This window comes from Acinonyx jubatus, chromosome B1 (assembly GCF_027475565.1).
Source record: "Acinonyx jubatus isolate Ajub_Pintada_27869175 chromosome B1, VMU_Ajub_asm_v1.0, whole genome shotgun sequence".
Lineage (NCBI taxonomy): Eukaryota > Metazoa > Chordata > Mammalia > Carnivora > Felidae > Acinonyx > Acinonyx jubatus.
The window spans coordinates 130,831,938-130,858,702 of NC_069382.1; the positions used below are offsets into that span (position 1 = coordinate 130,831,938).

The window sequence follows — 26,765 nt, forward strand, 5'->3', positions numbered from 1 at the left end:
ATGCTGGATCCAGAATGCAAAAGCCATTCCATCTTATAGGACCCCCTTGCTCTGGCCAATAAAGGACACAAGGGCTGGAAAACCTACCTGATGGGATGGAATCTAAGCTTCAGAATCCCCTGAAAGACTTGGATTTAAAAGAAAATAGTAATTATCCTGTTGGAATAAAATGAATGCACTATTTTTCCCTTATGAAAATAAATGAACTAGAACCCTTATATACTTTTAAAATTGGTGAAACAACAAATTTCACTTCCAAACGCCAAGACAAAGCAGTTATTTCAAAGCATAGGACACCATACGGCCTACCGTAGCACTGTTCAAAAGAAGCCAAATACTCAGGTACAGCAACTCTTTGAACTAACACGGAGGTTTAACCACATTTCACATTACTGGTGAGGGAGAGTTTTCACTTAAAGGTTACAAACAACCCTCAAACCCCTTTGTACAAACGCATTCTTCAGGCAGCTGCTCCACAGAGCCGACAGAGCCACGTACAGGTTCCGGCAGGCGCGCTTCAGTGACTCATGGCCCGACTGTTACTGTGCGAAGACACACAAGACAAGCCTTTATTCCTTTCCCATTCCTCAGTACTGGGCTTGCCAAAGACTTCACTGCCAATATTCTGTAACATCTCAACTCAAACCCCAAAACGACGTAAATAAGTGGATTTTTTGGCTCAACATTTCCTATGATCACGCCATACGTTTTTTTGGGGAAAGAGCAAGTGAAGGCAAGCTCACGGTAATTAGTAAGTCACAACCCTGGTATTAGGTGTGTTTAAAACGGTAAGTAATACTTTTTCGAAACCGCTAATGAACACGTGAGAATGTGTAAACTTGAACAATCTCACAAACTTAAAACTGATTTGGGAATAGGACAGGTGATGGAGTGCAGGGAAAGAGAAAGAGGCTGGGCTCCAAAGTGGACATACATAATTCTTCAAATCTAAAATTCAATCAGGCTGTGATTCCTCTTCTGGTAAAGGGCAGCAATAAGGACTGCAAAATGTTTTGCAGATGATGGAAGATTACAAATTATGAAGAAGGTTCCACGTACACTAAATGAAAAATCGAAAAAACAAATCTCAAGCAGCTGTGACACTACATCTAAGGGGAACTCTCCATAAATGGTGACAGTGTTGGCATTACTCAAATTCATGAACTATGGGAGGTTATGGACAAACAAGATTGAGGGGAAAGTGGCTCAGTACATGATCTACTGTAGTAATTGAGGTTATGGCTGATTAAGTAAAAATTGTCAAAGGTGTAAAAGAGGATTTAAAATCCATGGAAGAGGTGAAGATTATCTGAGGTCACATAAGGATGTGAGAAAAATTACAAGAGTATAAATGAAGGGAAATCTGAAGTAAATAATAAGATTAAATCAGTAAATGTAACATGGGTGCCTGGCTGGTTCAGTCAGTACATCACATGATTCTTGAGCTCAAAGTTGTGTGTTCAAGCCCCAAGTTGGGCAGAGAGATTACTTAAAAAAAAAAAAGAAAGGTATGACATAAGATACTAGTGCAAGAATGACATACTGGACAACCAGGAAGAACCGGGAAAAATTACCACTGAAAATCCTGCTAACATTGCTTATTGGGGTGCCTGGGTGGCTCAGTCAGTTAAGCATCCAACTCTTGATTTCAGCTCAGGTCATGATGTCACGGTCGTGAGTTCAAGCCCCGCATCAGGCTCTGTGCTGGCAGTGTGGAGCCTGCTTAGGATTCTGTCTCCCCTCTCTCTCTGCCCCTTCCCCGCTCATGCTCTAAGTAAACATTAAAAAATTAATAAAAAATATTGCTTATGCATATATTTAATCAAATCTAAGTGTAATATTTTTTCCTTCCACATTTACTCTTAGTACTTACTATATGCCAAACCCTGCTCTAGACTCAATGGATACAACTCTAAGCAGACAAATTCTGTTTTGTGGCACTTACAGTCTAGGAGAAGGAGATGAACAACTAAAATAAATACTTTTCCCTTATGAAAAGGGAAATAAACAACTAAATATATACTTTTTCAATGGGTAAAAAGCCTATGGAGGGAAATAAAAGAATAAAGATGGGTTCGGGTTCCTTTTCTACATGGGGTAGTTAAAGAAGTCTGCACTGATAAGGGGGTGGCGTCCATTGCACAAATAGAGGGTAGAGTGATCAGGGCACAGAAAATAGCAAGGAGGCCAAGGAGGCCAACGTGGCCACAGTGCAAAGTACACCAGAGTATTCAGGAAGAGGGGTAGTAAGGGAGGGTAGAGAGGTAAGTTATCAGAGGGCTTTGGAGGCCCATGCAGGATGAGACAGAATAGACATTCTTATGGAAGTAGACCACATCTTGTTCATTTAGTAATAGCCCACCATCCCACAGTGGGTGGAATGTACAAACTGCCTTTAGGGCTAACAGATTCTTAGCAAATTAAAACATTTTATTCAATCTTTCAACCCATGTTTAAATTAGTCTATGGTCACTTACTGCAGTAAATCAGCAGTTATGATCCAAAGTGAGACTTGAATCGACCTTCATGGGCTCCCTTAAAACCATGTTTTTGCATATGCAAAGGAACTACTTCAAAGTTGTCACCCCAAGTTAAGAATGACTTGCTGATGTTTTCAAGTGGCTTCAGAGCCTGCTGCAAAATCTATCAAACCCCTTTAGACGTGGCAGGAGTTCTCTGCCTCCCTCTCTCATCATTCAGGCTCCAGATCAAATGTTACCTCCTCTGAGAGACCTTTCCTGACCTCCCTCCCAAACATCTCACCACCACCCAAAAGAACTCCTCCCTGAGCCTGTCACTATCACATCACCAAGTCTGTATTACATGCCACCGGCATTAAGTTACAAGATGTGGAAGACAAGAATTTTGTCTTATTGGCCACTGTTTCCAAGTCCCTAAAGGAGCACCAGGCACACAGCATGTGTTCACTAATTATGCACTCAATGCATAAATGGAAGCGATTTTTAGAAATATCTCCAAAGTCACCTGGAGCCAAGCCCTCAGAATAAGATTTATATAATTGGGGTCTAAAGCATGTTAAATAAGGAGAATCATTTTTCTTTTGTAGAAGAAACTCATTTTCCTAACACTTACCTATTATACAACAGACAAGCGATAAATTTATTCTTCTGGTCCATTTTATTTATCTTTGGTCTAAGACCAAATATAGCAGTATATTTTATCCTAAAGGGGCACTCCCTAAGTAGTTTAAGCCGTGGCTGGATCATTTGGGAAAATTCAGCTCCAAGGTGAAAACTTTGAAGAGGACAATCTTCTAGCACCTTAGTATTATTTTTATAATTATTTAAAGTATGCTTCATTTCATAGCCTCATCAGAATATCCCTTCAATATTATGCAAGTTTCCAGCATGAGCTTGTATAGAATGTTAAGTCAAATATTACCCTCCAAGGGATTCAAGAATATCATCTACTAAAGCTAGAAATCTAAGAGTTAAAATGATTATTCCAAGAGACCATAATTCTACCAGGTGCTGGTCACAGCACAGTGCAAATGAGGAAAAGAGGTGATTCTACATTTGGGAGTTTCAGTATTTTGTAAATATTGGTTTAATGTGCCTGAGGGACTATAATTCTGAAATAAGCAGATTTTTGTAAAATACTGCACACCAAGATTCTTTTTGTTTGCTTTCACTTAAGAGCAGAAATTCTTGGTGGGCAGGGCACCTGGGAGGCTCAGTTGGTTGAGGGTCCAACTCTTGATTTCAGCTCAGGTCATGATCCATGGTCACGGGATGGAGCTCTGTGATGGGCTCACGCATTGAGTGTGAAGCCTGCTTAAATTCATTCATTCATTCTCATTCATTCATTCATTCATTCTCTCTCTCTCTCTCCCTCCCTCCCCCCGCCCTGCCTCTCTCCCCAATTTATGCTCTAAAATAAATTTTCACACAAAATTTTTTAAAGAAATTCTTTAATACTCCATTTTATAAATTCTCATTTCTCTATAGCATGGCAAACTTTAACTCCTTTTTTAAAAACAGCTATATTCCTTGGGGCTCCTGGGTGAGCTTCCAACTCTTGATTTCGTCTCAGGTCATGATCTCACAGTTCAGGAGCTTGAGCCCCGTGTCAGGCTCTGGGCTCTATCTGCCTCTCTCTCTCTGTCCCTCTGTCCCTCCCCTACTCATGCTCTCTCTCAAAAATAGACATTAAAAAAAATAAATTAATTAGAATAAATAAATATAAAATGCTAATAATCCTTATTTGCTTTCATTTTACAATTCTACCTTTTCTCCTGAAAACTAACACTTCTTAAAATACCTAGGTAACTAAAATAATTATGAACACCAATATCCCCGAATTCATCAGACAAATTGGGAATGAATATGAAGCGTATTCTTCTCCAGCAACACCTGGTCCTGAGTACTGAGAATTATCATTAAAAATTGGCTCTCCATTTACATTCTGTGATGCTCAACTTTAATGTAGTCCTACCAACACATAAGTGACCAGCACAAATATTTGTTCTTTGTTTTGAAGAACTGTGAATAAGGCCATAGGAGTGTGACCTCAGTGACAGATAATTTATAAGCTATGCACATTAGGGTGATTTCTACTACTTCTTCTGAAATGTGTATCAGCGAATAGTAAAAACAAAAATAATAATAATAATTTCCTTAGGCTACATATGATTTAGATGAACTGGTACAGATAAGCCACTTCTTTAGACTTCATTCTGGGACATTTCAACTGTCAAATGTCCTGAAGTGATGATTTTATATTATAATAAACTGATAGAATAGGTTTTCCCTAGTTCTTTTACCAAGATATTTAAAAACCAATAATGTTTTGAGCAAGAGATGAAAACTCAGACTCACTTAAAAAGGTATCAGACTCTTCCCAGCTTTTATTAACTTTGCAAAATTCCTTTTTGTCAAACTTCCAGGACCATCCCAATCCCAGCCTTCATATCCAGATATTCTCATGTCAGAAGAAACTTCCCATGTGAGTAATAAAAATTGCAAATTGCTAAAATGGTTAATTTCTGCCTCTTAGTCCCAATAAATACTGATGATTTTGGAAGCGGAACCAATAAAAATAAAGGAGGACACCTTCTAGTAAAAACTTGCGATTTGAAGGTAGGGTAGGAAGGGAGAAAGAAGTTAGCACGGTAACACCTATTCAAGTGCTTTGTAGTTTCTAGAATAAACACATGATCTCTTTTGAGAGGCTGACAAAAAACAATGACACTGGTCAACTATATCTGGCTGCACAACAAGGGAATTATAAAAGGACATAAGTGTATAGAAGAAGGAAATACAATAAAACCTTGGTTTGCAAGCATAATTTGTTCCAGAAACATGCCTGTAATCCAAAGCACTGATGTATCAAAGTGAATTTCAAGAACCACTGGCTCAGTTGTGATCATGTCACATTCGGCATTATGTACTACTCGTACTGCAAGACATCATTCATTTATCAAGTTAAAACTCATTAGAAATGCTTGCTCGTGGGGAACCTGGGTGGTTCAGTCAGTTGAGCGACCGACTTCGGCTCAGGTCATGATCTTGAAGTTCGTGGGTTCGAGCCCCGCACTGGGCTCTGTGCTGACGACTCAGAACCTGGAGCCTGCTTCAGATTCTGTGTCTCCTTCTCTCTGCCCCTTCCCCGCTCATGCTCTGTCTCTGTCTCTCAAAAATGAATAAATGTTAAAAAAAAAATTAAAAAAGAAAAATAAAAAAGAAATGTTTGCTCGTGTCGCAGAACATCATAGACCGAGTTACTCGCAATCCAAGGTTTTGCTATACCTTACACTTTGCCTTGGGAACTCAACAGATCTAAGCCTTAGAAAAGGATTCCAAAGTCAGGAGGCCTTAAATCAATACCGCTTCCCCTAAATTTAAGGGCAAACAGCGCTAACATCATAGCTATTCACTCCCTAGCAAAGGTTGGCAGAAGGAATTCATCATTTGAGAGTTTCAACTTCAGAGATTAAAAAGTAAGGGATTCAGCACATATTTCTTTCACACCTACATCCTTCCACCACCTAGCTAATGGCCCCCGCTGACCTGCCCTGCTCCCCACCCCAAGCCCGGACAGATGTTAAGAGTTAATACAGACTCTCCACAAACTTATTCTCCAGTACTGGGTCACTCTGTTTTCCTTTCACATGCACTACTCCACTTTTCTAAGGATTCCAAAATATTTGCGACTGAAAGAAAAAGCATTAAGACCTGGATTGATTTTTTTAAACCAAAGTACAAACGACCCCAAAATTAACATTTTTTTTTTCCTCACATTCAAAGTACATTAGGCCATCCCTCTGGTACTCTGTGTGCCACTCAAATCGTTGAACTACATGTCAAAGAACCTTAATGCTGACGCTAGATCAAATTAACCCGTGGGCACTAACAGATGTGACATACTAGATCTGAAACTACGACTGCACTTTACAAATTAATTGGGACACTGAAGTGATTCCTCCCCCCCCCCCCCAGGTACATTTGGCACTTATGGATACCACCAGCCCCACCCCCATCCAACCACAGCCATACCACCCTCATTATTCCACTGAGCCTGGGGACTACGTTCTCTCCTATTTCATGCTTCCTTTTCCTCTTCACCTTCCACAGGCCCTGCTTTCCTCCCCTCCTTCAACCTATCAGGATCATAATAAATATTCTTTCCTACATGATTTTATTTCTGGCAAATGAACAGTTCTACGAAGAAAGCACTATGCATGTCACAAGACAGAAGTTTACCTGCCATACACTTTCAGGCACCTCTGACTTCAGTGGTTTAACTCGGCAGGAGAACTGCCTATTCCTCTGAGGAGCAAAACTGCCAGAGAAAATGGTCTACCCAACTACCCAAGCCTGAAAGCTGATGGAAATTGGTGTGGGAAGCTGTAACCTTGGCCCGCTCAGTCTGAGGCTGCCTAGCCCTCAGGCCTAGCTCATACCAGAGTTGCCTTTTTTCCTCTACCCCCAGGCCCAGGCACACAGCGGCTTCCTTCTCTTGGTGCTGCTGCCTCCAAGCGCTGCTCCCTGGGGAACTCCTCCCTGCTAATCTAACTGCCAAGGGGGATGCAGGCTCTTTAATTCCCCCTTCCTCACAGTCCCCAAAGGGGACTGACAAGGGCCTTTTATTGTATAAAGGGCTTTACTACCAACCATTACAAAGAGTACAAGGTGTACAACCCTGGGGAAGTTAGAGCTTCCACAGAATTATTGCAATTGTGGTCCCTGGATCTATAATTTCTATTTTCTACCAGCCATCAACTGGTTTAAAAACTCTCCTCCTTTCAATGTAATCTAAGTCAGTGATTCCATACTTTCAGAATTTAGGAGCCAGAAGAATTAAAAAGGGAGGAGGAGGAGGACAAAGAGAAGGAGGAGGGGCGCCAGAGGGGAGGGGGAAGGGAGGAGAAGAGGCAGAAGCAGCAGCAGCAGCAGAAAAGAGGGAAAAAAGGAAAGAAAACGCACATAGGGGTTAAACATTTTTTCTGGTAAAAGGACAATAAAAACAAGCAAATGTTCACCATCTGCCAGTACTATAAATAAAATAATTTTTATTACACACACAGAAAAGTCCACCCTTCAAACTATAATAGGTTAATCTTTAAAAAAAAAAATCATGTTATATATATATATTTTTTTTTTTCCTTCTGATTTTGCTTTGGAGAAATGAAAACAAATTCCATTGAGGAGCTGGTGCTTAGGAACAGGGATTGAGTCCAGTCTCACATTCAGAGTTACGGTGAAAAGATAAAATAACCTCTTTGCCTCAACTACACAGCTTTTTAAAAATTCAACCCACAGCAATGCCTCCTTCCAAAGCACATGGAACAAATACTGTGCCCAGAGCAAAGCTGGAGCTCGAACCTCAAATTCTGGGAGATTGGCAGCTCCTGGTCAGTTACTGATTAGATACTGAAGGAGTATCGCCTAGTTCCTAAAAACCCTTCCTAGTTGTATGAAAAGCAAGAAATATTACTTTAATACCATCAAGAAATGACAAATTAGGTCAAAATGCTGATTTAAAAATCTTTATTATGTACTTCAAACTGTTCCAAAAACCCCAAATGTATCTGGACTTACTTGGCCTTAATAAAGAACAGCTGGGCAACAGGACTTGTTCTTTATTAGTTAAAACTAGGCCAAAAAAGTGGCAAAAAAAAAATCTTAAATTGTACACATCCCCCCAAATTTGTTTCCTAAAGCCAAAGCTATTTGAGACTGAATTTTACTAAGCTAAAACCTTCTATTTTCCACAGTTAATATGTAAATAACAGCTCAAATGCTTTTCTTTTGAGAAAACCCCTTGGCAAACTCTGTTATGGAACCTGAACCCTCAACAGGAGAACTTAATCCAAGCATAAATCTAGGGTATTACTTCCTTTTACAAAGCAGTGGTAGTTCATGAAAGAAAGCCATTACTTGAAAGCAGTAGGGCAAAAAAATCTAGGCAATAGATTTACGTGGGAAATTACAATGTTACGTTATAAACTCTTAATAAACAAAAGCATTTTACTTACGATGTTCCCTGCTGAGAATTAGTGTGGTTTTTTGAAGATGTATCATATTGTTCTGTGGGGAAAGGAAAATGATCAAAGCAACACAGTGAGATATATTCATGAGTTTCTTATACCCCCCCCTTTTTTTTTTTTGCTGTCCCTCCACCGCTGTCCTCACCTTTTCCACCTAATCGTTTAGTATACTTGAACTCAGTCAACCACAGTGCTTGCTATACACACCGCACTTGGTACAATCTCACCATTATATAATAACTTACATCACCTCTAGAGTAGACTTGCTCAGAATCAAAGAATCCTGAACAGAACAAAAACACAGAAAAGAACTGCTTGCAGCACACACTGCCACATGGCTGGTAACTTTCCTATGTGCTGGAACCTGACTTTCCTTGACGTCGGGTTGTGGGGGGCGGCTCACATGTTAGCACTATGACAGGGCGGCACTCACTCTCACCTGGTCTGACCTCACCTATCTTTCAGTGATTTGCTAGCACTCCCTTTTCTCAGCCTCTGTATTTGGTCAAGTGTGCTCCCCTTCTCATCCGTACCCCCGTTATTCAACACCTGCCCCCATTCATTTATTCAACAGCTATCTGCAGAATGCCTCACAGATACAAGATGTTCAAGGCATTTGATCCTGTCCTCGATGAGCTTACAATTAACTGAGGAACACGTGACAGGCACACAAATATATATCTATGACCCCAGGCAGTGTGAGATGAGTACACAAATCAATCATATAAATTAACTGTACCAGGAATCTAGGGAATGGTCTGTTGACTATGACTAAAGAAGGCAAGTTAGTCAAGGAGCAAAATGAATTGTGTCACAAAAGATGGGGGAGATTTTGACAGAATGACTGCTCTGGCCATAGAGAAACAGGAGGGTGAGGAAGGCCTTCGGCAGAAGAGACTGTGTGAGCCAAGGCAAAGAAGAGGGAAGATTTAAAATGGCACAGATTTGGAAACAGTAAGGGCGGGGCGCAAAAGGTGTGGACACCACAGAAAGATGGGTGAAGGTTGAATTTTAGAGGGCACTGGATGCCACGATGGTAAGTTATAACATTGTTAGGCAATGAGACATCGCCAAAGGTCTAAACAGGAACATGACAGATTCCTCAGAAAGATTAGTCTAGTGGTGCCACCTGATAGAACCTAGAAGGGAATGGGGAAATAGTAAATGTGGAGGAAACGAACCAGCTGGGAGCCTGCTCTAGGTGTGAGGTAATAGCTGAAACAGAACTTGAAGTGGAATGGCAATATGGGTGCCTTTTAAGACACGGTTGAAGATTTCCCAAAAATGTCATGTGGAGACCCTGCAATTAATCACTCTGTCCTCATGGTGGCAGCAGCTCTTCCATGATATTTTTGAACTGCTTCCCCTTGGGGCTAAAGCTGGAGGCAGGACTACAAATGGGAGGGGCTAAGGTCACTCTTCAACACAATCACAGGGACTCCCATACAGTGGTCTTCACTGGGTCTTAAGCACCACGAGGCTTGGTTATCCTCAGGCAGTCATGTTTTTGCAAACCTGTGAACATAAATACTGGGGCATGCAAGTAAAACCCTCACACCTCATTCTCTACAGACTCTAAAACCTGAAGATAACCTCTCAAGAAATTTGAATTCTCTTGCTGAGCATACTTTGAGAAACACATGTCAAATTCTACTTTTCTGATCACTAAATCGGCACGTAATCCACTCCCTCTTCATCCAACATACAACTAGACCCTTCTAGGGTCCAACGAGGCCCTGCAAAGGCCAGTCTCACAAAAGTGAACAAGGTTCCCCAGAACACCAACAGACAGAGTGACAGCAGCAGGAAAAACCCCAGGGTAAGCATCTAGTGAGCCAAGATCTACTGGAGTCCTGCCAGGGTCTGAAAACGTATCAGAACAAGGGGGAATCAGCCCATGCTACTCCAGTGGCCAAGAGGGCCATCCATCCGCAGCCAAAAAAAGTGCTTACCAGCTCATCTTCAACTATATTTTTGCTATAAGAAGGAAATCAAACAAAGAATTAAAGGGAATCTTTCTAAACCAAGACTGAGCAATCATCAGAGCTGTAAGCCAGTGGAAGGCATACAATCTGCCTGACCGGCAGACCTACCAAAGGGGGAGCAGGGAGAGCAACAAGTAAAAGGGGCACATACTACTCCTGTCCACAGCTAAGCTGGCAATGTATCTAAGACTTGTGCCACTCTCACTGCTTATCTGTCTCTGTATAGGCAGCCAAGACGTTGAGAAAAAAAGATTTCCCCATCTCCCCCAAGAAGCCACCAATTTCTGTTAATTTTACCTTGCTACTTATACAATACTGTGGCAAGATGATCAGGTTTACTTCTCTGCATGTAGGGGAAATTCAGTAATAAATTCATTGAAGATCTTATTCAACATCTAGAGCAGGGGATGGCGAACTTTTTCTATAAAGGTTAGACAGTAAATATTGTGGACTTTGCATGCTGTACCTTGTAGCATAATAATAAATGAATGGTAAGGCTGTGTCCTAATAAAACCTTTACAAAATATAGTTGCAGAACAGACGGACTCTCAGGCTATGATGGGCCCACTCCCATTCTAGAGGAAGGGATATTCTGCTTCTTGCTTTCCTCACCTTTTCTACTCTCCCCACATCCTTGTAATTTAAACAATAGAATAATAAAGGGAAAAATGTAAGTAAGGGAAAAGAATGAGGTGGGGAGATCTGAGAAAGAGTCACCTCCATGAAATATCTAAGAACAATCTTTTCCTGACATACATACATATCCTACTTTGGTAGCCCGATTTTTTGAAGATTAGCACTTCGTAACTTGGATGCTCACCGTATATTACTAAACTAAATGACTGCAAATACCTGAGTCATTTTTAGAAGGTTTCAAATGCCTTGTACGTAGTTGGGACACAAAAAAATTTGCTGAACCAAGGGGTTACTGATGAAGAGAAAGGCTAGACCTAGTTAGCTTACTTCTGTTTCCCCCTAAATTCCCAACTATTTACAATCCATAAAGAGAGACAAACAAGAATTACAGGGTGAATACATACAGGAAAAACTAAAGCATCTGTGTGCTCTATTCCTTATACAAATTTCTTACTTTTTTTTGGAAAAAAAAAAAAAAAACAAAAAAAAACAACACAAGAACCACACAAAATACCCCAATCTATTCTTATATATAATTCCTGAATTATAATGCTTTGAGAGTCACATTCAAAATGTGTAGCACACATCAGCTAATTATATAATTATATATTAATTATATATACAGCTAATTGTTATAATTATAACACGTTATATTTGTTAAGTATTTTACTACGACCTCTTCATTAACTCTTTGCAACAATCTGAAATTCCATCCAAGGAACAGTTTTATGTTTTCCCTCCTTTCCTATTCTTTCAACAGAGGAAGCCCTCATCTGTGCTAGGCCATTTTTCATTAATTTTCTTATATTAAAACAGTAAAAACTATGCTTTGTTTTTCAATGCAAAAATCAGTTCCACGCAATTTACTTACTTTGGTTTTGAGTTGCAGAACTGATGTGCTGAGAATCCTAGAAAGAAAAATAAAAATCTCCAGTTCTCAAAATACTAAGGTTTATAAATCTTACGTGGCATCACCACTAAGTCTGATGAACACTGATAAATCTAATTTTTACATAAAATAGGTTTTATTTCTTCTCCTGTTTCCTAGAGTTTACTTTTCCTTACAGCAAAGATAGATTTATTTTATTTTATTTTATGCAAAGCATAAGGTTTACCTTAAAACCAGTAATAATGAACATTTTTTAAAAACTATCATGAGAAAATATGGAAAGTATCTAACATGGCAAATTCTGGTTTGGGTAGATATAACCTCTTTTGAAAACAATACCATGGAAAGCAATAGCTATAATATATTAACAATGCACATGCATACAAAGCTGGACAAAACACAGATCTGAAGGTGCCATTTCTATAGCTCCAAGGAGATCCAAAAGTACAAATAAGCAAAGGAAAACGGCAGTGTTTAAAATTCATTGTTCACAAATGCTTCAATGAAACATGCAAGTCAGCAACTGATCCACTTGTTACTAAAACCAGCGCTAATGTAGATGATCATATCAAACTTTAAGAAAATTAGGAAGTATAAGAAGTGGAAGATGTATGTATTAGACCTGAACTAGGAATCAGACACTCACCTTACTTACTTTCCCTGCACTTCTGTTTTCCCATTTGTAAGAGTCTCAAATGAGAGAATTTACTGAAAAGTCCTAAATGCTTTCATAAGCTATAAAACTTGGTACAAATGTAAGATGTTCTTACTGACATAGTTTGTGGAGAGTGAAGTGTCTGAAAACATTATGAAGCATTTTAAGCGCTAAATTAACTGCAATTTTAACCTTATCTGCAAAGATTCCAACAGCTAGTGCTAGATTAATCTGGTTCACAGCAATACTTAAGACTTTTCACTGATGTGGATACAGTGCCTACTGTACTTGTAAGGAGTTACCTTTGTCGGAAAAGGAAATTTGGAGGGCTCAGCTGTACTGGGCGTATGTATTGCTGTCAAAGGAGGCGGCCATGAATGGGTCATTTCCTGGAAAGAGATTTGGAAAGGGATGAACAATTATAAATAGAACACTTATTGCTATGTAAGTTAACTTTATTTAAGACTTTTTTTTAACATTTATTCATTTTTGAGAGTGAGAGTGAGAGAGAGAGAGAGAGAGAGAGAGAGAGAGAGCAAGGGAGGGGCAGACAGAGAGGGAGACACAGACTCCGAAGCAGGCTCCAGGCCCCGAGCTGTCAGCACAGAGCCCGACGCAGGGCTCGAACTCACAAACCGTGAGATCGGACGCTAAGTCGGACACTAAACTCACTGAGCCACCCAGGCGCCCCAGCTTTTTAAAGTGGGTTGATAGTAAATAAAAAGTGAAATCTTAAAAGTTATTTTACTTTAAAAAAAAACCCCTACTTAATGGGCTATGTTCAAACACCAAAGATCTCCAACTCACAAAACAGTAATCAGTTCAAAGAAGAAAAACAAGAATGCAGAACATGAATGGTCTTAACACTGAATATTATAAAGCATATAAACAGTAATAGGTATTAACAGAGCTTATGTAACCGTGAACACAGAGTCTCTACTCAATGCGTTCTTTCTCCCTCAGCTTCTTTATTGCATTTCCTGGAATTATTTAAGTTCAAAGGAAGAAGAACTTTCCTGTTTGACTTAAGCAAACAAGTAATTCAGGTCACTTGTTCCACTTGGGAGAGTTTTAATGGATTTGACCCTTCCCTGATACACACTATTAGTACATATGAACTTTTTTGGAGGAAAGGGCCTTTAAAAATTACGTTCCCTTTCCAGCAACAGAAGTTTCACTTCTATTCACTATTTTCATGGAGGCAAGATTTTTAGATCTTCCAAATTAATACATATATATATATCCTGACATGAATTCTTTTTTTTCTGAGTGCATTCATGACTTATACTCTGCTTTGCTAAAAACCTGGCCCTAAACAGAATGTCAGATTAAATATGTCCAATCACAAATATATGCAGGTGCACACACACACAATTTCTTAAAATGGCATTGGAGATCATGAATATCAACCCCTTCGTTTTACAGATGAGAAAACTGAAGTCTGAAATGACCGGATTTGGTGTCCCAGGAAGCTGATGGCTGAGAGCACAGGGTGTGGGCCCCTTCGCTTATCCGGTCTAACTAAGAGAAAGAAGTTCATTCCCACACATCTCAGACTTGCTTGGTAAACTGGCTTAAAGATGGACAGGCGACTCCCTATGAGCAAGCTCGTGACCCCAGATTTCCTGCTGAATTACTTCACCTGTATAACACACTGTATACTATAGCATTTCTCTTCAGAGTGTGGACCAACCTCTCCATTGCCACAGAAATGCCATCTGATCCTTGAACAACTGGAGACGGATCTCTAGCAAGTATTTCCATTCCCAGACTCTGCACTTTTCCCCTTGCCTTTCCCCACAGCCACTCTCTTGGTGGCTATCACCCCAGGACAGACATAAATGACCTGGCACAGTGACAAGAAGAGTAACTGATGCTGGCTTTCTTGAGTAATTTTTGTTAAAGGTGAAGACATGTCCATGCCTACTGACTAACCATCTGCTTTGTTCAGCACAAAGGAAGAATCCTGTCCGAGAATATAATGGAAAGAGCAACCACTCTGGAGCCAGAGTCCCAGACTGGAATCCTAACTGATCCTCACCAGCCCTGGCAGCCTACAGTCCCCGAGCTCTCTGCACCTCTGTTCTCAGTGAGGGGTGAACTAAGACCACTTATTTTTCTAAGTAGAATGAGGGTAATTTATGTAAAATGCTTGGATACATGGTCATAAAAAGTACTTAATAAATTAAAAGCATCACAACTTTTAATTAAGTCTAGTTTTGAAAGAATTTCAATACTGCACCAAAGCGAGCTCCCTGCTGTTTTATTTATTTGACTATCCTTTAAGGAACAGGATCATTATAATGCTACAATATAAAAATATAATTAATTGAGGTGTTTGAAAGTATCCCCCCTTCTGTTTTCCAAGAATTTCTTTAGAATCCCAATGGCATCTATGACTTTTAGTTACCAATTATTCCCAGAAAATGTCCATTGTGCTCACAATGCCTAGGGCTGCCCCAGCTATTAAATTAGGCAGTTGGAAAGTGCATAAACTCTTTCAGGACCTAAGTTGTTTGCCAACAGCCTGAAAGAATTTATATACTTCCCTAAATGCCTGGCTTACTGGAGGGAGTTAGGCCTTAGGAGAATTGGGGCCATAAGGCAAGGAGGCTGCCCAGAATTGCACACAAGGCCATGAACTCGCTCCCTACCTTAACAATGACTTACCACACGAATGAGGGTAAATCAGGTGGCACCTGCCTGGGTCTTAGCTTCCAGGTGCCACAGAGATGTTGCTCCTTGCTCTCTACCTTGCTCACTCTGCTCTAGACACACTGTCTGCTTCCTCTAACTTCTGGTGCTCCTCGAATACACCAACCTGTTCCCACCTCAAGGCTTTTTGCATTCTTTCCTGTGCTCATCCTCTTCATTTGCCTGCTATGGGAATCACTGCACTCATCAATACCTGATATTTTTATTATGTAATTATCTTCCTCCTGTAATCCCCATTAGAGCAAGAACTAGGTCTTATTCACGTGGCATCGCCAGTGCCTAGAAAAGTACTTGAGGCTTAGGGGCTATTTGTTGCAAAAATGAATGAACAAGTAACAGTGCTACCACTCACTGTACCAGAATTGCTAGAATGCTGCGCTGAGGTACTGTCTATGAGTACTGTGCTGACTTCCCCAGGAGGCTGTCCAGGCCATGCCACTGTAAGTAGAAAACCCGAGCTGTTGCCTTACGCCCACTGAGGACACGAGGGCACAGTCCGCTGTCTGGAACTCATGTGTGACCAATTCCTAATCTCCAGTACTGTCTGCTATCTTCCTCCCCCATCAGCCTACAGGAATTATAGGCCTTTGTTAAAACACTTCCACTCTTCATATTTCCACCAGAGAACCAAGAAAGATTTTTCTATGATTGTTTTTTCTGTGAGGAAACTATTTACTGCTTCTATCACCCATCAGAAATATTTGTGTTAGGATTCCTGGCAATCTTCATAAATTGGTGGTAAAAGAGAAGAACATGAACCACGAGGCAGAGGAAAGTACCTGGATCAGCACTAGAGAGTGAGAGCTAGATAGGACCCTAGGGATCATCTATTAGCCCAGGGCCTTCATTTTGCCAACAAGGAAACTGAGGCCCAAGGAGTGCACATAACATGGCTGGAGCCCCCAAGAGAGGGTGAGTGTAGGGGGAAAGACTCTAAGTCTCCACTCTGCAAAGGCTTGTGCCCCTCCCCAGTCCAGGATATCCTTCTATTTGCTCTCCCTATGATTTTCAAATGAAAATACTCACCTGGTAGCTTGCATTAACTGTTCACTTTCATGCCTTTCCAGGTAAGCAAGAACCCATGAAAGTGACACTGGCGGAGAGGGGAGGGACGATGAATAGGTTTATTAAATTAAAACTGCTTGTCTGATACTCTAATACCATCATCCTAAATAAGGGATTTCATGAGGAGTATATTAACACATCAAAATCTAAGAGCAACATTTGATATACACAGAAGACAAGTAATCTATATTGTTGCATTTACTTTTGAAATATCTATAAAACAAATCACACACACTTTCAGAGAAAATGCTAAGGCCATATTTTATAACTAAGTCATTTGTTGTTTTATTACTCATCACACCAAAGGATTTCAGAAATATCAGAAGAGGATGAGACAAAAGTTTAACCAACATAACCTGTTTGTTATTAATCTTACTTGCTTGTTCATAAAAATTGTTCAATTTTAGCAGTACAAAGTGTGTTTCCTTAGAGATATTTCTTAGAAGATTCCAACTATAAAAGTAGGGGACAAAAATTATAAAACAGAAATGATGGAACTGCTTTCCAAATATCTGAACATCTGGTTAGACACTACCTTTGTCAAAAACTTTGCAAGTGAGGGGCTCCTGGGTGGCTCAGTCAGTTAAGGGCCCGACTTGGGCTCAGGGCATGATCTCACAGTTCGTAGGTTCAAGCGCCGTGTAGGGCTCTGTGCTGACAGCTCAGAGCCTGGAGTCTGCTTTGGATTCTGTGTCTCCCTGTCTCTCTGCCCCTAACCCACTCGCATCCTGTCTCTGTCTCTCTCAAAAATAAACAAACCTTGAAAAAAAAAAATTTTGTTTTTTTTGCAAGTGAGAATTACTGGTTTCAATGCCACCCACTTAATACTTTATAATAAAAAATTAAAGGAAAAATTGGATAAGCATATATTTTGAGGAAAAGCGAACGGTGAAAATACAAATGAATAGGTACATGTGTCATACAGATCTCTACTTCACAAAAAATCAGAAAACTTACAGTAAAAGATAAAGCAAGAATAGCACTAACATGCTTCCACTGACATGGAAGAAAGTTAAAAGCCAAAGAGGATCAATGAGAAATAAACAAAACCCTTAGTTATTACAATTATAGTACTTGAGCATTCAATTTAGCTCTAGATTTCCTGGAAATTGAAGCCAAAGTAAGAAACTAAAGAGTTTATGTAATTCCTCTCTGATAAAATGAAAGCATACAGGTTCATGAGGAGAATTAATTTATTTTTTTCCTGGAACTGAATTCTAGGAAGAATCTGTTGTCCTTGTGGGGGGAAAAAAACAAAACAAAACCCTGAACCAACAGATAACGGGTTCAATGATGTATCTGTAGAAACAGCAAAAATGTTCACAGCACCATCTCAAGAAACAAGAGTGAAAAATAACCCTTCAAGGTAAGTTTATAGATATCCATTTACTTCCTACTGTTTTTCTTCATTCTTTTAAAAATTCATGGTCTCACTGAAGATGAGGCCATACATAGCAAGTATCCATTACAAAACACCCAGAGGTATAAATCATGCACCATTTAACCCCTCAATACAGAGGGCTTTCCTTTCTGAGAAGTGAGCAACTCTTGTGGGTATTTATGACCCACCAGAAAAACCTGAGACAAATGCCTTGCAGCTTGCAGATTTCATTTTAATTAATAGAATCTGTCAGAGAGCTCAATAATGCTTTAAGAGTCCTTCTGTTACTATTCTGGTTTATTTTGCATTTGAAGGTATGAGGAGGGGAACAGTTTAAAGGGGTATGGAAATGGCAACTGTTCATTAAAGTCAAAGTAAATGGAGATATGCCCACCTCCTTAAACATTTCTTCAAATGAAAAACAGTAAATGAACTCACCTTTAGAATCTCTTCAACACAATGAACTTCATTGGAGTAGGTCTGCTGAAAGTGAAAACCAAGAAGGGAAAGATTAGCACAGAAACAAAAAGAACTCGGGTGATGGTATTAGTAGACGCTGGTATTCATACTGCAACCTTCTGGTGAGTGGAATCACCTCAGGGCCACCCTTTACTAGCTAAGTATTAGGAACTTCACATTCTGGATAAAACAAGACCAGAGACTAACCTGACTTAATGGGCAGGGAGGGGGTTCTGCAGGAGACAATGGCAGACTAATTCTGACCCTCAGACCAAAGTTTCCAAAGGAAAACGTGTATATTAATGAAAATTAGCAAATTAGTAAATCTATGGGGAAAACAGATATAACAAAAGTAGAGGCAGAAAGAAATAAAACTGGGGTCGCAGTTTGCCGCTTCGTAGCAACATGTGTCCTGTGAGCCAAGTAAAATGAACACAAAGATGGAAATCATCTGAACACCTACCTCATAGTTAAAAAGGCCAACATCGAATCCCGGACAGATTTTTTTTTTTTTGTAATATTCTAACTGGCCAAAGATTCACTTTAAGGTAAAGACATTCACTTCAGTGTCTCCGCCCCTGCTTCCAGCCAGCATTTTCACCTTATATACGCAAATATACACATACACGTGTGTACACACAAACACATACTATGTATTTCCTCAGAGAAAGACCCTCGGAGAAACAGATTTCCTAGTGTCTTGGATAAAAGATCTACTACTTAGACTTCTCTTCCTTATCTCCAGCTAAACAAATGACGGCTGCTGCCACCAATATCACCACCACAGATGGTGTCTAGGAAATGTCTTTTTACAGTCTTTATAAGTGCAAAGAAAATGCAAAAGTTTTAAAAAAAAAAACTTTAAAAATCATTTTTCCTTAACTAGAGACATGAAATCCCACGACCTCATGATTTTCCCTGGAAAAGCAACTTTTTGCTCTGTGTCAATTCACAGCCAAGTGCCCCAGGCAAGTTCTCTACAACACACACTCCTCCCGTTACTGGTCTTCCCAGTCTGTCTGGTCCAATACCTGCCTCATAGCTGGAGAGTAGATGAAAGGCTTCTTTTCCTGGCTCTCATTTCTGATCTGAGTGTAATTTAATACAGCACTGGTTGCCAATTCCCGATCTACGATTCATTAACCCACCATTCCAGTTGAAGGATGAAGGCAAAGGAAAGAAAAGAGCATACAACATTCACACTGCCATGGAATCAAACTGAACGGATCCGTCAATGTTCAAATGTAATTTAATTTGCCTGGGGTCAGGTTTTAAAACGTGAATTTCATGCAGTTTTGTTGAAATGTTTGCAGTTTGATATTTTTGACTGGCTCTGGAGGTCAGAAGGTAACATCCAAAGAATCAAGGGTATCCCTTTAGTCCGCATGTCCTATCAGCTCTGCCTTTAGGCATTATGCATGTCAAACACTAGACTTGCTTACCTGCTTTTTGTTTTTCAAAACCATTAAGAGATGCCTAAAAACTGGACCAAATACTAATAACCCAACATTTCAGGACAACTGTCAGGAACAGAAATGAATGCTGTTTTGACATCATGATAAAATTTAAGAGTATTCTATGGTTTCAGTTTTTCACATGCATAATTAGGACAAATAACAATTATAAGCTGAAGGTGGATCAACACAACAGAGATACAGCATATTACTACTGACTCTGGTCAAGTAGTCCCCTCATCCCATCTGTTCCTGGAATGAGAATGGGAATCCAATTAACATATCTGGGAATCAATGAAAGTGAGGAATCAGAGAGTAAAAGATTCCTCCACTGCTTCCAACAGAATGAGATGAAAAAGCTGTAACTTCAGGACACTAAACGATTTTCTGAACTTAATTATTCAAGGAGTCAATACCTAGCCAAGATGTTTCGTGTCACTAAAAGATTCTTTTTTTCTAAAGTTTTTATTTTTCTTTAAAGTTTATTTATTTTGAGCGGGGGAGGGGCAGAGAGAGAGGGAGAGAAAGAGAATCACAAGCAGGCTTCACATTGTCAGTGCAGAGCCTGATGCAAGGCTCAAACTCATGAACCCGTGAGATCATGACCTAAGTGGAAATCAAGAGTGACACACTTAACCAACTGAGCCGCCAAGCTGTCCCTAAAGTTATTATATGAGATGAAGCGGAATTGAAGAAATTTTTCTATAGCTCAGTATTTATTAGTATCTGGATAAGATAAACATTGCTAAGGAGTCACCATTTAACCCATTTAAAATTATAAATAAGGTCTTAGGTTCAAGCATTAATTGGTTAATTTACTGTGAATGTTCCCATTATGAAAGTGGGAGTATTTCAAAGGGATGTGGGGATTCCATTCCAAATACATGAGGATATATTTAAAGACCTCCCTGGGGCGCCTGGGTGGTTCACTTGGTTAAAGTGTCCAATTCTTGGTTTCGGCTCAAGTCATGATCTCACAGTTTCATGGGTTCAAGCCCCACGTCAGGCTCTGTGCTGGCAGCGTGGAGCCGCTCTCTCTACCTCTCTCTCTGCCTCTCCCCCGCTCATGTGGTCTGTGTCTCTCTCAAAATAAACTTAAAAAAAATTTTTTTAAGACTTCCAAGCAGCACTGTTTATAATGGCAAATAACTGGAAATAATCAAATGCCCGACAATAGGAATCCAGCTAAAGACCTTTATAGTACATCTATATAGCAGTGTGTCAGAGAATTAAAATAATAATATAAGTGTATGAGCTTGCATGGAAAGATGCTCACGATATTTTCAACTTTTTTTTTAGAAATAATTTTATATTTACAGAAAAATTACAAAAAAAATAAAAGAAATTCCCATGAACCATTCACCCAAACTCCCCAAATGTTGGCATTCTATCGTATTTACTTTGTATTTTTCTCTCCCACCCATACTTCTACACTGAACCATTTAAGAATAAGTTACAGAATTAGAGTTAATTCCCCTTTATCAAGATATATTTTTCAAACTGTATTTAAAAGAGGGGAGGTTATAATAGAGATATATAAAGAGAGTCTGTATAACAGGGGCCCATTTTATGTTCCATCTGCCTGAAATTCAGATCTCTACTCTTCTTCTGGCTCAAATTAGAGACTCTTAAACTAGAGCAGGTATTTCAAATCTGTCTGCAGAGAAAGAGCTGTAAGGACAGGCTCTCTTGTGTTTAATAAAGTACATCTTGGCACCTCCAAGTCGGCCGCTGGAAGGAGACTTTCCAAAAAGGGAGGGGAAGTTCAACAAACCATTATGGCCTAATCCTTTCCTTAAAATCCACTTTTGCCACAGGGTCTCCAGCAGAGTACTGCCACTCCTGCTCAGAGAAGCCAGGTCCCTGTAACAAACACTGCAGCCAAATAGTAAACAATCAGCCTCTCTAAAGCACAGCCTAGTTAAGGCTGAAGATCTGCAGGTAAGACCTCCACAAAGCACAAGACATGATAAAAAGCAACAACAATAATCCATGCTGGTTGCATGAATCAAGAAATTCTAGTCTGCAGGTCCTTCTTTGTCCAGCTCTGCTTCCACGGTGTAGACAGTGACCTTTAGCACTTACAACCACAAATCCCACTGCTGTCTCTCACAGGCAGTATCTAGGTTCCTAGGGGAATGCAGCTCTTCCTTCCTGCCTACCTACTACTGACTGCCTCACAAATCTGGTATCCTGTATGTAGACTGACCTTGCTTCCCCATAAAGGTATGGACTTAACACAGGAACCATAATTCAATTGAAAATAAAATGATAGCAGCTACTTACTGAATACATATTGTACCTGACATTGCATTAACCTTTTTATGTATTGTTATTTCTTCTATTTGATACCATTTATTGTAAGATGCAACATCATTAGCTTGGCGGGGGTGGGGGGGTGGGGGGGGAAGCTACTGTACTAAATGTACCCATCAACTGCAGATATAGCCTTTATTGTAGACACTTAAAAAAGAAACACCACAGCTAACATTATACTCGAATGTGAAAAGCTGAAAGCTTTTCTTCTAAGATCAGGAACAAGATGAGGATGCTCACTCTTGCCCCTTTTGTTGGAAGTCTTAGCCATAGCAATCAGACAAGAAATAAAAGGCATCCAAATTGGAAAAGAAGTAAAACTATCACTATTTGCAGATGACATGAAACTATATATATATATATAGAAAGCTCTAAAGATTTCATCAGAAAACTATTAGAACTAAAAAAAGAATTCAGTAAAGGTTCAGGATACAAAATTAATATACATAAATCTGTTGCACTTTTATACACTAATAACTATCAGAAAGAGAAATTAAGAAAACAATCCCATTTTAAATCACATAAAAAAAAAAAACAACTAGGAATAAATTTAACAAAGGAAGTAAAAGACCAGACCAGTACTCTGAAAACTGTAAGACATTGATGAAATAAACTGAAGACCACAAAAATAAAAAGACATAACATGCTCATAGACTAGAATACTGTTAAAATGTTCATACTACCCCAAAATAGAATACAAGTAAAATAAGATAAAGTAAAATGCCCATACTACCCAAAGCAATCTATAGATTCAGTGCAAATTACCAAAACACTAATGACATTTTTTCACAAAACTAGAATAGTATGAAAATTTGTACAGAGCCAAAACAGACCCCAAATAGGCAAAGCAATCTTGAGAAAAAAGAACAAAGCTTGCAAGTATCATACTCCCTGATTTCAAACGACACTACAAAGGTATAGGAAGCAAAACAATATGGTACTGGCACAAAAACAGATCAAGGGAACCAAATCGAGTCCAGAAATAAACCATGCTTGTACAGTCAATTAATCTTCAACAAAGGAAGCAAGAACATACAAATGGAAAAAGACAGTCTTAAATAAATGGTGCTGGGAAATCTGGACAACTACTTGTAAAAGAATGTAACTACATCACCTTCTTACACGATACACAAAAATAAACGCAACATGGATTAGAGACTTCAAGACCGGAAACCATAAAACTCCTGAAAAAAAAGGGTAAGTGGTAATCTCTTGAACATCAGTCTAAGCAATATTTTTTTTGATCTGTCTGCTCAGGCAAGAACAAAAGCAAAAATAAATAAATGGGACCACATCAAACTAAACGCTTTTGCACAATGAAGGATACTATCAATAAAACGAAAAAGGGAAACTACCGAATGGGACAGGATATTTTCAAACAACCCAGTAAGGGTTAATATCCAAAATACACAAAGAATTCACAACTACTACCCAGAAAACAATCCAATTAAAAATTGGGCACAGAACCTGAATAGGCATTTTTCCAAAGAAGACATAAAGAGAGCTGACACATGAAAAGATGCTCAACATCACTGATCACCAGGGAAATGCAAATCAAAACCACAATGAGATACCACCTCACACCTAAGAGAATGGCTATTATCAAAAAGACAAGAAGGGGTGGCTGGGTGGCTCAGTCAGTTAAGCATCCAACTTCGGCTCAGGCCATGATCTCATGGTTTGTGGGTTTGAGCCCCACATTGGGCTCTGTGCTGACAGCTCAGAGCCTGGAGCCTGCTTTGGATTCTGTCTCCCACTCTCTCTGCCTTTCCCCAGCTAGTGCTCTTTCTTTCTCTCTCTCTCAAAAATAAACATTTGGGGGAGGGGGGGAACACAAGAAATAACAAGTGTTGGTGAGTATGTGGAGGAAAGGGAACCCATGTGCACTGTTGGTGGGAATGCAAAATGGGGTGGCCACTATGAAAACAGTATGGAGGTTCCTCAAAAAGTAAAATTAGAAATACCATACAATGCAGCAATTCCACTTCTGGGTACTTACCCAAAGAATCCAAAGAAAACAAAAACACTAATTTGAAAAGATATAAGCAAACCCACATTTATTGCAGCATTATTTACAATAGCCAAGATATGGAAACAATCTAAGAATCTATCGATAGATGAAGGCATAAAGATGCAGTAGATACATGCAATGAAATGTTACCCAGCCAAAGAAAAACATAATCTTGCCATTTGTCACAATGTGAATGACCTAGAGGGTATTATGCAAAGTGAAAGAGGTCAGAATTAGACAAATACTGTATGATTCTACTTATATTTAGAATCTAAAAAACAAAACAGAAACAGACTCACGGAACAATTCAGTTACCAGAGGGGAGTGGGATGGGAGATGGCTGAAATAAGGGAAAGGGATTAAGAGGTACAAACTTCCAGTTCTAAAATAAATAAGACACAGGGATGCAATGCAATGTACAGCATAGGGAATATAGTCAATAATAGGTAACAACTTTGCATGGTGACACATGGCAGCTAGATTTAGTATGGTGATCACTCCGTAATGTATAAAGGTTGCATCACTATGTTGTACACCTGAAACTAATAGAATATTGTATGTCAATTATACTTTGACAACAAAAAAAATCAGACAAAATTCCGTATAATGCTCCAATTCTCATATTAACCTCTGTGGTAGGTATTATCCCAGACTGAATTCTAGAGAAATTAAATTACATATCCAAAGTCACACAATGCTCTGAAGTGACTGAGCCTGGTTTCATAATATTAATACTACCTTTCCAAAAACCTCAACCTTCAGGCAAGAGGCAAATATATTAGCATTTTAAGGAGGAGATGTGACTCCAGTTGTCCTACACGTGACCAAAAACATTCTTTGAAAAACAATGTCTTGCTTCTGTTTGTACAAAGAAGCGCTTTGGTATTCAGATTTAACTGCCTCTTCCTACTACACGGCTTCAGACCAGAAAAGGCAGCAATGCTGGCCTCAGTCTGATTTCTCACTGCTCTTGGAATGACATTGTGTAATCATAAGGAAATACACAGATACCAAAATAAAATATGTTAGTAAATGAATTCTAAGCATGACACAGTTTGTTTTAATATGCTAAAAAAGAGCAGGACGAAGAAATATACCTCACCACTGAGACCTGGAGGCTCTTGCAATACTGTGTTTTAAGTTTCTCAAGTTTCAACGGAGCAGCACTTTTATAACAATGCCAGTCTCAAAAAGGCTTAGTTATCACTAACCAGGAACTGCAGGGAGCGCGAAGGCAGCATGCTGACAAAGGAAGTCAAAAAAGATCTTGGATTCTAGTTCTGGCCTTGCTGAGGACTGGCTCTCCAATTCTGGATGAGATTCAACTTCTTTGCGACTATTTCCTCATGGTGATAAAGGGGATAATATTAACAAACCTAACTGCTTCACAGGATTGGTATGAAGGTCAAATGTGAAACTCTAAAAACTTTCAAAAGGCCCAGGGATATGTGAAATCCCTGGTGCCAACATTATCAAGGCATTCTCTTTAAAACATTTTTTAAAGTTTATTTATTTATTTTGAGAGAGACAGAGACAGCATGAGTGGGGGAGGGGGCACAGAGAGAGGGAGAGAGAGAATGCTAAGCAGGCTTTGTGCTGCCAGCACAGAATCTGATGCGGGGTTTGAACCCATGAAATCATGAGGGCAAAGCCTGATCTGAAACCAGACACTTAACGGACTGAGTTAAGTGTCTCAGGCACCCTAAGGCTTTCTTTAATGGTGTGGACAGAAACCTCAAGAGGGTTTTCTATCAGTTTGATTTTTAAAAGATATGGCTCATGCTATTTTTCTTCAAACACAGGTCAACTTTTGGATTACGGTTCAGCCTGTAGTATCTACTTGTTGCACACCAATCCCCATCTAGCTAGATGACTCATACTTTTCTTGTCCCTATCTAAAACTCTCTTCCCTCACTGGTGTCCAGATAACTCCCATGCAGACTTCAGGTCACAGCCTAAAAAACATCTTTTGGAAAAGATTCCCCAATCCCTCCCTCCCAAAACTGTTCACGTGCTCCCACAGCTCTCTATACTGCTAAAGCACCTCATGTAGCATCATCTCTGCTACTTCCTGATCACAAGTTCCATGAGAGCGGGGGCGAGTACTACCTCGGTGAACCACCAATCACACAATGCCTGTCACACAGAGGCAACCAATAAACATTTGCTGGTATGTTTTCAGGCTCAGAACTCAGAACATGAATATAAATTTCCAATTTTTAGAGCTTTAGAGACTTCCTAAATACTGTAGCTTGTAGGAATTATAAGTCAATGTCTTAAATAACAAACTACTGGAAATAAACATACCAGGGACAAAAGGGAAACTGTTTTGCATTGTTTTCTCCTCAAAAACACTATGACTACATAGAAACTATTTTTCACATACTGACTGGCAAAACAAAAAAATGATGATACTGTATCTGTTAAACATGAGGCAAAAGGCACTCTAATACCCTGGTTTGTGGGAGGGTAAAGGGTCACAACTTCTAAAGGCATCAATTAGGCAACCGCCCCCAAATTCTAATTTCCCATACTCAGACACAACAATTTGACTTATAGCACCAACTTCTACACATATGTACAAACCTATTCACTTCAGCCTCGTTTGCAAATAGTAAGATACTGGATACAATCTAAATGCCCATTCAGAAGTTAACTGGCTAAGAAAACTGTGGTACATGCCCCTTACG

At 39.5% G+C, this 26,765-nt stretch overlaps 1 protein-coding gene across 8 annotated transcripts in view; it reads right to left on the reverse strand.

Moving 5' to 3' along the window:
* The window catches only part of AFF1 (ALF transcription elongation factor 1), a 247,651-nt gene that overhangs the window by 49,718 nt on the left and 171,168 nt on the right, over positions 1 to 26,765 (reverse strand). For 7 of the 8 annotated variants that reach the window (XR_008296249.1, XM_053217153.1, XM_053217150.1 and 4 more), the window contains 4 exons: positions 18,274 to 18,318; positions 12,977 to 13,063; positions 12,002 to 12,038; positions 8,498 to 8,549 (listed from right to left, as the gene is read on the reverse strand). Coding sequence is in view for 7 of the 8 variants with exons in the window: in XM_053217153.1 (XP_053073128.1) it covers positions 8,498 to 8,549; positions 12,002 to 12,038; positions 12,977 to 13,063; positions 18,274 to 18,318 (221 nt within the window). In the remaining variant the exon portion in view is untranslated. The remainder of the gene's footprint in view (positions 1 to 8,497; positions 8,550 to 12,001; positions 12,039 to 12,976; positions 13,064 to 18,273; positions 18,319 to 26,765) is intronic. The other variant, XM_053217151.1, reaches the window with a different exon arrangement.